A 12,019-nucleotide genomic window follows, 5' to 3' on the forward strand; every position below is an offset into this window, starting at 1 on the left:
ACCCACACTCACCGAGAGGCTGGAGAGTGGACGGTCAGCCTGCGCGTTAAACCCACACTCACCGAGAGGCTGGAGAGTGGACGGTCAGCCTGCGCGTTAAACCCACACTCACTGAGAGGCGGGCATCTTAAACCAGGGCCCCACTCAGCACCTATCCTGGGGCGGCAGGAGAGGGATGGGCCATTGGGAGTCTGTGATTGCTTCTCCGAGCAGCGGGGACCTCAGACCCCACAAGTCCCCGCGCTCCTCCGTGCAGCCCTCCTGCTGGTTGTTCCAGTCTCCACCTGAGAACATTCGGCTCTTTCATCAAAAGTGCTGTTACTTTTGACCCAGTGGCTGCCGGTGGGTCTCTCTGGGAGTCAGAACTGAGCAGCACATGCTGGGTGCTGTCTATCAGACCATTTCCTAAACGCCCTCTGCCTGCTGCTCTGATTCACAAAGGCCAGACTAAACTCGAGTGTCCTAGCAGTGGGCGTCTCACATGAGTCCGTGCCACTCGAAAAACAAGCATAGACTGTAGTGGTTTTGTCTTTTGCCTCCAACTTTCTTTATCCTGCTGTTTTTGCTTGAATGCGTAGCTCTGAGCCGTTGATTACTAGCAGCAGTTTACAACAACTGCAGTTTTGTAAACAGCAGCTTAGTTTCATGAAAGCCTTCCCAGTGTAAATGCTACTTACGCCCTTCCTCCAGAAGTCTCACACCCAGCCCCAAAAATGTAAATTATAAGTTGTAAAGATAATGTGGGGCTCACACAGTGGGGGGAGGTTCTTCTTTCCCTGGGACCGCACCTCACATTTAGGCATCCCGTAATGGACACTTCCACGCATTTTCAAAGTGGGCCGAGTTACAGAGCGAGAAAACAGATGATTTTTAATGCACTCACCTATCTGTTGCTTAACCAAAAGTGAAATCTTTAAGGAGACAGCTTATCGGACCTTGTGATTTCATCAGCTGATGTAAAAGAAAAATGAAAAAGGTGATCAGGCCGGGCGCGGTGGCTCAAGCCTGTAATCCCAGCACTTTGGGAGGCTGAGACGGGCGGATCACGAGGTCAGGAGATCGAGACCATCCTGATTAACACGGTGAAACCCCGTCTCTACTAAAAAATACAAAAAACTAGCCAGGCGCGGTGGCGGGCGCCTGTAGTCCCAGCTACTCAGGAGGCTGAGGCAGGAGAATGGCGTGAACCCGGGAGGCGGAGCTTGCAGTGAGCTGAGATCCGGCCACTGCACTCCAGCCTGGGTGACAGAGCGAGACTCCGTCTGAAAAAAAGAAGAAAAAAAAAAAAAGAAAAAGAAAAAGGTGATCCATGCACTCAAATACCAGGGGTCATGGTAGAAGCCTTGCTTGGATTTACAGAGAAGGGTGTGTGGGAAACTCACGTATCTCTGTTGCTATCACCCTCAATTCCCTGTAACACAGAGAGGATGTGTGTTCTAATAGTAAATCATTATCTTGCACAAAAAGAAATTGAGGTACGGTGATGGGTCTCATCCACCTTAGATGATTGGATAAGAGGGAGTAGAAACCTCGGCTGGGGTGGCCACATACAGTCGTGCAGGCTGCCCACTGCACAACTCCAGGCAGGGTGTGCTGCCTGGGTGTCCGGGGTCCCCTGAAGTCCTGCAACTTGGCCATCTGGCTGAGCTCCTGTTTCCAGTTCTGTGTCCTGCTTTTCTGCCTAGTTTCCCTGATCAAATAGATACTTTGTTCCTATTAAAAACTGAAGATTTATTTTTGAATGAACTATGTGGTGGTGATTTTCCTATTAAAAGGCACTGAGGATGATTTAATTAAATTCCACGTTTTTACAACGATCTATTTCCAAGTTTTATAAAGCATGAGATTGTATCATGCTATAAACTCAAACTGACCCCAAAACTATCAAGAGAAGGCACTGAACCCATCCTTTGTAGGGGTGGTGGGAGGGACCCTGCTGGGACTGGAAGAAAAGGTTCTCTCTGGGGTGGAGGGGGAGGCTCTGCTGCGCATTGTGTGCCGATTGCGGGGCATGGTGGTACTTCCCTGGCGATCTCCTGGCTCATCGTCATGGCCACCCGCGGGATGTAGGTCTTGCTATCCAGGTTGTGCAGATGAAGGACATTCTGTTGCCTGTTCCGGTTGGAGCTGGCACCAACTGGGTTTCTGGAACTTTGAGACCCACATGAGATCTTTGAGATCCATCCGTGGCCGCATGGATCGTGCAGGGCCGGTGCTGCTTTTCCTCCTGGAAGGGCATCTGAGCTGGCTGGGTGGATATGCTCCATGTCCTGGGAGGGGCTGACCAGGAGGTGAGACCTGTGAGGGCTGCCTGGGGAAAGTGGGCTCATCCCCAGATGGTGAACCACAGTCTCTTCGAGAAGGGAGAGGTTTCACCTGAGGTCACTGATTCAGAAGAACTCTTGTACCCAGCCCTGGAACGTGCTCCTGGCCCAGAGAGGGAGCTGCACGCCTTAGAGGGGAGATGTGGGGCCGTCTGCAGGCCGGGCAGCAGCCTCCTGGTATCTGTACTCCAGGAGCATGAGCCTGGCCAGGCGCCATGGTCAAGAGGACACCCCCAGAACAGCAGAAGCGGGTGTTCACAGGAGGGGCCCCGGGGCTTGGGTGTTGGCTGCTATCTTCATTTTCTGGGGCCACCGTCACAAAGTACCATGGATAGGGTGGCTCAAACAACACACGATTCTCTCAGTCTGGCGCTTAGAAGTCAAGGTGTGGGCAGGGCTGTGCCTCCTCCGAAGGCTCAAGGGGAGGACCCTTCCTGCCTTTTCCTAGGTGTTGGTGGTCCAGGTGGCCCTTGGCTTATAAACAGCTGCTCCAGCAGCTGCCTCCACAGTCACGCGGCTTCTCCCCTGCGTGCCTTTGCGTCTCAGCATCTGTCCTCTTAAGAGGACACCAGTCATCTTGGATCAGGGCCTGCCTACTCCAGGACGTCTGCATCTTAGTTAATTCCATCGGCACCGGCTCTTTGTCCAGACCAGGCCACATTCTGAGATTCTGCGAAGCAGAACTTGAGGGGACACCAAGCAGCCCAGCACAGCTAGTTTGGGGAACTAACGGCCAGGGGCTCCTCATCCCTTGTCCACGTGCTGCCCACCCAGTGCCGTGTCCTCCCCGCTCTATGAGTGACAGGTGTGCCTGCTGAGGGCCCTGGTGGGGAAAGTGCTGATGCTTTCTGTGCTTTCTCTTCTTACAGCCCAACATCGGCCACCTGGGCCTGCCCCACGGGCCATCCGGGGAGAAGATGGCCGTGGTGACAGTGGATGATTGTGACACAACCATGGCTGTGCGCTTTGGAAAGGACATCGGGAACTACAGCTGCGCTGCCCAGGGCACTCAGACCGGCTCCAAGAAGTGAGCATCCCAGGAGGGGCAGCCCTGGGGGTCCGCACCCCCAAACATGCTCACCCTGCAGCCTTCCCAGAGCAGGGCCCCATGCAGGCACTCTGGGTGCAGTACCCTGGCGACCTCAGTCCAGGCTGGAGTCAGACTCCCTCTGCATGGTTGGAGCACCTTCCCTCTGACATGTTAGAACCTTCTAGAATAAGTCTCCCTAAGTATGTGTCAAGATTGGCCAGGCTGACCCCAGGGTTGTGATAGCCAGCTTACAGACCCAGAGACAGTCTCTGGCCCTGTCTCCACGGATCACTGGCTTTGTCCCTGCAAATTCTGGTACCTGGGACTTCAGGAGTCTGTTAAGTGAAGCACTGTGTCAGCCAGCTGGTCCCAGAGGCTTACTTTTTTTTTTGTCGTTTTATTTTTTTCTGAGATGGGGTCTCACTCTGTTGCCCAGGCTGGAGTGCAGTAGCACAATCCTAGCTCACTGAAGCCTTGACCTCCTGGGCTCAAACCATCCTCCTGCCACAGCCTCCCAAGTAGCTGGGACCACAGGCACACACCACCACACCCAGCTAAGTTTTTAAATTTTTTTATAGAGACGAGGTCTCCCTGTGTTGCCCAGGCTGGTCTCGAACTCCTGGGCTCAAGCGGTTCTCTGACCCCGGCCTCCTGAAGTGCTGGGATTACATGAACAAACCACTAAATAACCACAGAATAACGAGTCACTTTTTTGAAGATCATATAGATAGCCCTGATACATCCTGAGCACCTGATGGGGGCCCGCGGGCAGTCCCTTACCTGTTCTGTCTGATCCCGCCCGCCTGGGATGGAGGCAGGATGGTGCTCTTTTGCTGGGAAGCAAACTGTGCACTGGAGAGGTCACAGCCCTTGCCTGAGTTTGCACCGCCTCTGGGGTGCCTCCAGGGTTCTCATTTTCTTTTTCTTTTTCTTTTTCTTTTTCTGAGATGGAGTCTCACTGTCGCCAGGCTGGAGTGCAGTGGCGTGATCTCGGCTTACTGCAACCTCCACCTCCCGGGTTCAAGCGATTCTCCTGCCTCAGCCTCCTGAGTAGCTGGGACTAACAGGTGTGCGCCACCACACCCAGCTAATTTTTGTATTTTTAGTAGAGACCATCCTGTTGGCCAGGATGGTATCGATCTCTTGACCTCATGATCTGCCCACCTCAGCCTCCCAAAGTGCTGGGATTACAGGTGTGAGCCACCACGCCCAGCCAGGGTTCTCATTTTCTTCTGGCCTCCCTTCAAGTTCCTTCCTTTTCCTGGAAGGTCTCAGAGGCCAAAGTAAAGTATAGTCCCTGCTGGCCTTGACCTGTGCTCCCTGCGCTCACATCCTGTCTAGGTGTGAACCAACCTGGGTGGGCGGGGCTTGGTGGTCACTGGTGAGTGTGAAACACCCAGATTGTCAGGACGGAACGCAAGCGTGAGCAAACGCAGCACCAGACACAGGAGCCCCCTCTGATCCTGGCCTCTGCCCTCCTGCCTGCTTGGTTTCTGAAGTAGTTATGGTGGCAGAGGCTACACAGAGGCAACTGCAGAGCCCAGCCCGCTGTGGCGCCGCTGCCCGGACATCACAGAAGACGGCTTTACCTCCTCAGGTCCCTGGATCTGACCGGTCCTCTGCTCCTGGGTGGTGTCCCCAACCTACCAGAAGACTTCCCAGTGCACAACCGGCAGTTTGTGGGCTGCATGCGGAACCTGTCAGTCGACGGCAAAAATGTGGACATGGCTGGATTCATCGCCAACAATGGCACCCGGGAAGGTACGGGTGGCCATCAGGGCACTGGGGCCACCGCAGTGGCATCTGGCTGCATGTCGGCAGCCACACAGAGGTCACTGCTTGCAGATCCCTGGGGAGCCGTGTTTTTCTTAGAAATGTCTGGGTCCAGCTGTGGGAAGCTCCTGGGTTGGAACCCGGAGTCCAGGCTTGCCAGATATGCAGCTCCGCAGTTTCTGCAGTTTGGGGTTGCCTTGGCTCTGCTGGCCCAGCCAGCTAACCCGAGGCACACATGATCCTAGGGTCTTGCATGTGTCACCAGGTGACCGGGCCAGCTGCCATGATGGCCTGGAGCCCTCGCGTCTCCAAACGTGGTCAGTGCGTTCAGCACCTTCTCAGTTCCCATGTTCCTGCCGTTGCCAGGGGTATTCAAACCTAGTCTGACTTCTGTCCAGCCCCGTGTCCATTCCATCGTGGTTTCCCACACCACATGTGGCACCGGGGACCCCTGGCGGTTCCTCGAGTCAGGCCCTGCCGCACGCTCTGTGTTGCCAGGCTGTGCCGCTCGGAGGAACTTCTGCGACGGGAGGCGCTGTCAGAACGGGGGCACCTGTGTCAACAGGTGGAACATGTATCTGTGTGAGTGTCCGCTCCGATTTGGCGGGAAGAACTGCGAGCAAGGTGAGTGGCTGGCATCGTCCATCCCCCCGGTCGTGGCGGCCTGGGAAGCATTGCCCCTTGATGTGCCCGGGACCACTGTGAGGGGGTTTCACGTCCGGCTCCGGCAGCCACTGGCAGTGTATGCTGCGTTTACTGTGGACTCACTGCCCTCTCCAAGAGACTGTCCCCTGCAGAGACCCCGTCCCCAGTCCCTCAGGTGTGGGGTGGGACAGGTAGGCTGGGCCAGCAGGGCCCAGCCCTGGCACCCCCAGCCACTGAGCCCAGGGATCCTGAACCCGCCCCCATCTGCCTCCTGTCAAGCCTGGGAGCCCCTTGCTGCGCCCATCTGCGGCTGGGAGTCTGTAGGTCTTCATGCTTCCCAGGAGGGAGGTTTACATCCCAGGGTTGGCTTCTGTGGAGCCCACGTGGCTGACTGCGAGGGCTGGATGCGTCATAGAGGGGAGGCTCAGACCAGCCTTCGTGTTAAAGTGAAAAAGGTCCAGGCCCATCCTGCAGGCCCATCCCCCCCCATGCAGCCAAGAGTCTGCGGCCGCGTGATTTCAGGAGACACCTGAGGTCCCCGGGCCTGTGTCCGCAGCCATGCCCCACCCCCAGCTCTTCAGCGGTGAGAGTGTCGTGTCCTGGAGCGACCTGAACGTCATCATCTCTGTGCCCTGGTACCTGGGGCTCATGTTCCGGACCCGGAAGGAGGACAGCGTTCTGATGGAGGCCACCAGCGGCGGGCCTACCAGCTTTCGCCTCCAGGTGACTGGGGCCCCGTGCCACGAGGCACCTGCTAGGTGGGTGCCCGAGGGAGGGACCCAGGTGCTGGGCTTCCTGGTGCACACTGGGGCACTTGCTGCTCGCCCTTCCTCTGGCGCCCACCCCTGGGGTTCTCTGAAGAGGACGAGGGGGAGTATGAGCTCTTTCTTTCCTCCGGGAGGCGGAGATGGAGTGAGTGAGCATGGGACTGGACCAACCTCAGGGCCCAGCAGAGCTCAGATGAGGTGCGTGGCAGCTCTGGTCTCCCTCTAGCCTGAGGGTTTGGCTGGAGCGTGGGCACTGCAGAGCTGAGGGAGGTGCCGAACCTTCAGGCGGAAACAATGGGCCTCACCAGTTAAAGTGGCTGCCAGGTGCAGGCCGGGGTGGTGGCTCATGCCTGTAATCCCAACACTTTGGGAGGCCGAAGCAGGAGGATCACCTGAGGTCAGGAGTTCAAGGCCAGCCTGGCCAACATGGTGAAACCCCGTCTCTACTAAAACTACAAAAAAATTAGCCAGGCGTACTGGTGGATGCTTTTTGATCAGGGTCTAACTCTGAAAACTACCCGGGAGGCTGAGGCAGGGGAATCGCTTGAATCTGGGAGGCGGAGGTTGTAGTGACCAGAGAACGTGCCACTGCACTCCAGCCTGGGCGACAAGACTGAGACTCCGTCTCAAAAAGAAAAAAAAGAGCTGCGGCCAGGAGGTGGTTGGCACCAATGCACGTCCACCGTCTCCCGGTGCTTGGCTCAGCCCGGAGATGCCTAAAGCCCGGCGTGGTCGCTGTCTGCATGTTTTCTCTGTCTTGTTGGTCTTTACTGTTTTGTTTGTTTGAAACAGAAGTTTATTTGTTAGATAAAAATTCTGAACAGCTTTTAGAAGGTGATTGGAATGCACTCTTTCCTCCGGTTTCCTGCGCTACGCAGTTTCCGCTCGCATCTTCCATGCTCCGTAGACATTTTGTTTGGGAAACAGTTATGAGCCCTGTCTTCTCTCATCGCGCTGCCCTTCTGCCACACCCTGGAGACTCCACCGTGTGAGGCAGCCCCGGGAACCCTCTCCAGGAGGGCGCCTGGCGCTCGGCTTGCCCTCTCGCCCTTCTGCCTGTGCATCTCAAGGTCATTCCCGTCTGTAGTGATGGCGGGGCACGGGCGCTCTCCAGCTGCTGTGACCCTTTCTGATCAGGGTCTAGCTCTGAAAACTCACTGGGCAATTCTGCCTCCTAAAAAGCTCCCTTTATGTCTCTCCTTAGACCTAATTCTCATACCCTGGCACGGGAGTGGCCCGTGGGAGTCGGGCCTGAGCAGGGCACTCTGTCTTGATTTGACAGATTCGTAACTGGGTTATTCTTTCCTTCTTCCTAGGTTTTTTGTTTTTTGTTTTTTGTTTTTGAGATGGAGTTTTGCTCTTGTTGCCCAGGCTGGAGTGCAGTGGTGCAACATCGGCTCACTGCAACTTCTGCCTCCCAGGTTCAAGCGATTCTCCTGCCTCAGCCTCCAGAGTAGCTGGGATTACAGGAGCTTACCAGCACACCCGGCTAAATTTGTTGTGTTTTTAGTAGAGATGGGGTTTTGCCATGTTGCTCAGGCTGGTCTCGAACTCCTGACTTCAGGTGATCCACCCACCTCAGCCTCCTAAAGTGCTGAGATTACAGGCGTGACTCCTAGGCTTTTTTTCCAAGTTTGTATACATGTGTGTGTGTGTGTCAGTGTGTATGTGCATGTGTGCGCATCTATATGTGCGTCTCTCTATGCATGCACATTTGTGCATGTCTCAGTGCATGTGGCTATATATATATATATGCATGTGCCTGCATGTGATGAGACCTGGGTGCACACGGTCTCAGAGCAGCACTGACTTCCTTCTGGTTGTTCATTATCTCTGACCAGAGTGAGCCTGGGGCGCCCTCCTGCCCTCCCTTCAGCGCACAGAGACTCTGCCCTTGGGTTAGCCTCCTCTCCTGCCTTGGGGTTGGCGACATGGGAACACTCACCCTGTCCTCCCAGGATGACCCCCCCCAGGCTCCTGCGGTCAGGAAGTGCCTCCCAAAGCGGGGTCTGCGGCAGCTGCGTGTCCTCTGCCGTCAGCTGTGTGCCGTGCGGAGCCATGCCTTGTTGCCTTTCCTCCTCTGGACTCTGGGCCTTCTTATGCTGCCCGGTGTGTCCTGGATGCCATCCCCCATCAGGGGAGGCTGGGCTGGGGTGAGATGGTGAGAGGTGAGATGGATTTTATGGAGTGCCTGCTCCAAGCTCTCGTTCCACACAGGGGAAACTGAGGCGTAGAGGCTCTTCACTCTGGACCCCATGGTTCTTTAACTGCCCAGGTTCCTGGGACGGCCACAGGCCCCTCTCTGTCACCTCTATGGGCAGCCCATCTAGAAACGGTTCTGTATAGCCAAGATTGGCATGAGGGTTGGTGGGGAGACAGAGGGGCTGCCTGGCACATGCCCTCGCTGCCATAAGTGCCTGGTTGGAGGGCGGCGGAGGCAGGACTGAGAGTGCTCCCGGCAGGCTGGTGGAGGTCAGTCCCTCAGCAGATCAGTGAGGGCTCAGGAGACAAGTTGGGGCTGGGGCAGGGGCTCAGATCTGGACAGGGAGCCTCCTATTCCTCCTGGTCACAGCTTGGGAGCATTTTCCAGCACAGACCGCTCGGATTGCCTGGAAGGTGCGGCCTGCACCAGGGATGATTATAGCTGGCCTGTGGGCTCTTGTTAAACTTGTCATTTCATGAGTCTCCCAGGCAGCCCTAGAAGCTTCCTTCAGGCCAAAACTTGGCAAGCGCGGTGCTGCCCGGGGATGGTATTTTCTATGTGGTGGGTTCACTGTCAGAACAAATTAAATTGGCTGTTTGGATGCAGGTGATGAATTGGAGCTTGCAAGTTGTCATTTGGCAGTGGGGTCTCTGTCGGAAAAACATGTGCTTTCAGTAGGAACGGCACTGGAAGCCACAGACTCTGTGCTGTTTGCGTAATTACATCATGGAGAGCTCATCCAAAAATCAGGAGTTTTGCCAGGGACTACAGCTAGCCCTCACTGTGGAAGTCTGGGTGGCTGGAAGGATGTTACAGACCCCAGTGGGCACCTAGAAGGCCCACAGGGCAGCTCCCAGAGGCCGGTCAGCCGCGTGTTACCGAAGGTTCTGGAGGATTTCTCCTTGCCACCATCAGCTTGCAGGCCTCCTGTGGGCCTGTGAGTCTGTAAAGCAGCGGTTTGGGTGTTCCTCCAAGGATGTGCCCTGCTCCCCTGCCACTGTCATCCCACAGCCCAAGCAATTTGGATAATTGCTCTCGGGCACCCAGAATCCACCCACCTTGTCAGGTGGGTTAACCTTGTAATTGCTGAATGCCTCTCGGACCGAGAGCTGGGGACACGCCTAAGAGAGGGAGGCAGTTATCACCCGTGAAACAGGTTCATTCTGTGGATACCACTTTTGTTTGTAGACATAATGCCACTTTTATCACTGGTCTGCTCACTTTGGAGTTTTTAAAGCAAGAGCAATGCAAGAGAATGGCAAAGGAAATTAATAAGCTAACTTCTGTAGAACAAAAGAAAACAAAATGGAGGCCAGGTGCAGTGGCTCACGCCTGTAATCCCAGCACTTTGGGAGGCCGAGGCGAGTGGATCACCTGAGGTCAGGAGTTCGAGACCAACCCGGCCAACATGGGGAAACCCTGTCTCTACTAAAAATACAAAAATTAGCTGGGTGTGGTGGTGCATACCTGTAATCCCAGCTACTCGGGAGGCTGAAGCAGGAGAATCACTTGAACCCGGGAGGCAGAGGTTGCAGCGAGCCAAGATTGAGCCACGGCACTCCAGCCTGGACGACAAGAGTGAAACTCTGTCTCCAAAAAAAAAAAAAAAAAAAAAAAAGACAAAATGGAAAAAGGTGAAAAGTTATCTTCTTAAAATAACTATTGGCCGGGCGCGGTGGCTCAAGCCTGTAATCCCAGCACTTTGGGAGGCCAAGACGGGCGGATCACAAGGTCAGGAGATCGAGACCATCCTGGCTAACACGGTGAAACCCCGTCTCTACTAAAAAATACAAAAAACTAGCCGGGCGAGGTGGCGGGTGCCTGTAGTCCCAGCTACTCTGGAGGCTGAGGCAGGAGAATGGCGTAAACCCGGGAGGCGGAGCTTGCAGTGAGCTGAGATCCGGCCACTGCACTCCAGCCTGGGCGACAGAGCGAGACTCCGTCTCAAAAAAAAAAAAAAAAAAAACTATCAGGCCAGGTACAGTGGCTCTTGGATGTAATTCCACTACTTTGGGAGGCCAAGGCAGGTGGATCACCTGAGTTCGGGAGTTCAAGACCAGCCTGTCCATCATGGAGAAACCTCGTTTCTACTAAAAATACAAAAATTAGCCAGGTGTGCGGCTAATGTTTTTTTGTGTGTCCCCCCCCAAACAAAAAACCCCCAAACTATCAATAGAGACCAAAAATCGAAATACAGTTTTAGTAACATAACCTTTACAACTGGTTAAAACCTATGTCCTATTTTCTCTCATGGATTTATCTTAGACTGATGTGATATTTAGAAGTAGATTTCTAGGTTAGCAAGCATGTAGCATTTTCTTTTTTCTTTTGAGTTGGAGTCTCGCTCTGTCTCTCAGGCTGGAGTGCAGTAGTGTGATCTTTGCTCACTGCAACCTCTGCCTCCCAGTTTCAAGTGATTCTCCTACCTCAGCCTCCCGAGTAGCTGGGATTACAGGTGTGTGCCACCACGCCCAGCTAATTTTTGTATTTTTAGTAGAGACAGGTTTTCACCATATTGGCCGGGCTGGTCTCCAACTCCTGACCTCAGGTGATCTACCCGCTTCAGTCTCCCAAAGTGCTGGTATTTCAGGCATGAGCCACCGCACCCAGCTTCATGTAGCATTTTCTAGTAAATCATTTTGGTATTGTTTTTAGCATAATTGCAGGTCAAAGAACTTATACCATGTGGTTTCAGAGCTTCGAAATGTGGTTTACAGCCCAGATCTAGTCGTTTTTTTTTTTTCTTTTCGAGATGGAGTTTCATTCTGTCACCAGGCTGGAGTGCAATGGTGCAATCTCAGCTCACTGCAGCCTCCACCTCCCAGGTTCAAGTGATTCTCCTGCCTCAACCTCCTGAATAGTTGGAATTATAGGTGCCTGCCACCACATCCAGATAGTTTTTGTATTTTTAGTAGAGACGGGGTTTCACCATGTAGGCCATGCTGGTCTCGATCCCCTGACCTCACGTGATCTGTCCGCCTCGGCCTCCCAAAGTGTTGGGATGAGAGTCTGGAGCCACCATGCCCGGCCTCTAGCCAGTTTTGTACACATAGCACTGTGTGCTCTGCAGTTGTTACCCATATATATCAAGTAGGTAAAGTTTGTTGACTGTGGTATTCAAATATTCTTTATCATTATTGGTTTTAATTTTTTTTTGCCTTTGTCTTCTCACTTGTTGAGAGAAGTTAGTTACAGATCTCCTACCTTGACTGTAGATTTGTCTATTACTTCTCTTAGTAATCTTGATTTTTACCATATAGATTTTGAGGCCAGGTTC

The 12,019-nt window shown here is 54.1% G+C and overlaps 1 protein-coding gene across 1 annotated transcript in view; it reads left to right on the top strand.

The window, feature by feature from the left end:
• CELSR1 (cadherin EGF LAG seven-pass G-type receptor 1) overlaps nt 1-12,019 on the top strand; it is a 169,660-nt gene that overhangs the window by 127,939 nt on the left and 29,702 nt on the right. Inside the window, exons 6-9 of the mRNA XM_031656181.1 lie at nt 3,194-3,351; nt 4,952-5,115; nt 5,626-5,751; nt 6,329-6,495. Of these exons, the coding sequence (XP_031512041.1) occupies nt 3,194-3,351; nt 4,952-5,115; nt 5,626-5,751; nt 6,329-6,495 (615 nt within the window). The remainder of the gene's footprint in view (nt 1-3,193; nt 3,352-4,951; nt 5,116-5,625; nt 5,752-6,328; nt 6,496-12,019) is intronic.

The sequence above is a fragment of the Papio anubis genome, chromosome 16 (genome assembly GCF_008728515.1).
Source record: "Papio anubis isolate 15944 chromosome 16, Panubis1.0, whole genome shotgun sequence".
NCBI lineage: Eukaryota > Metazoa > Chordata > Mammalia > Primates > Cercopithecidae > Papio > Papio anubis.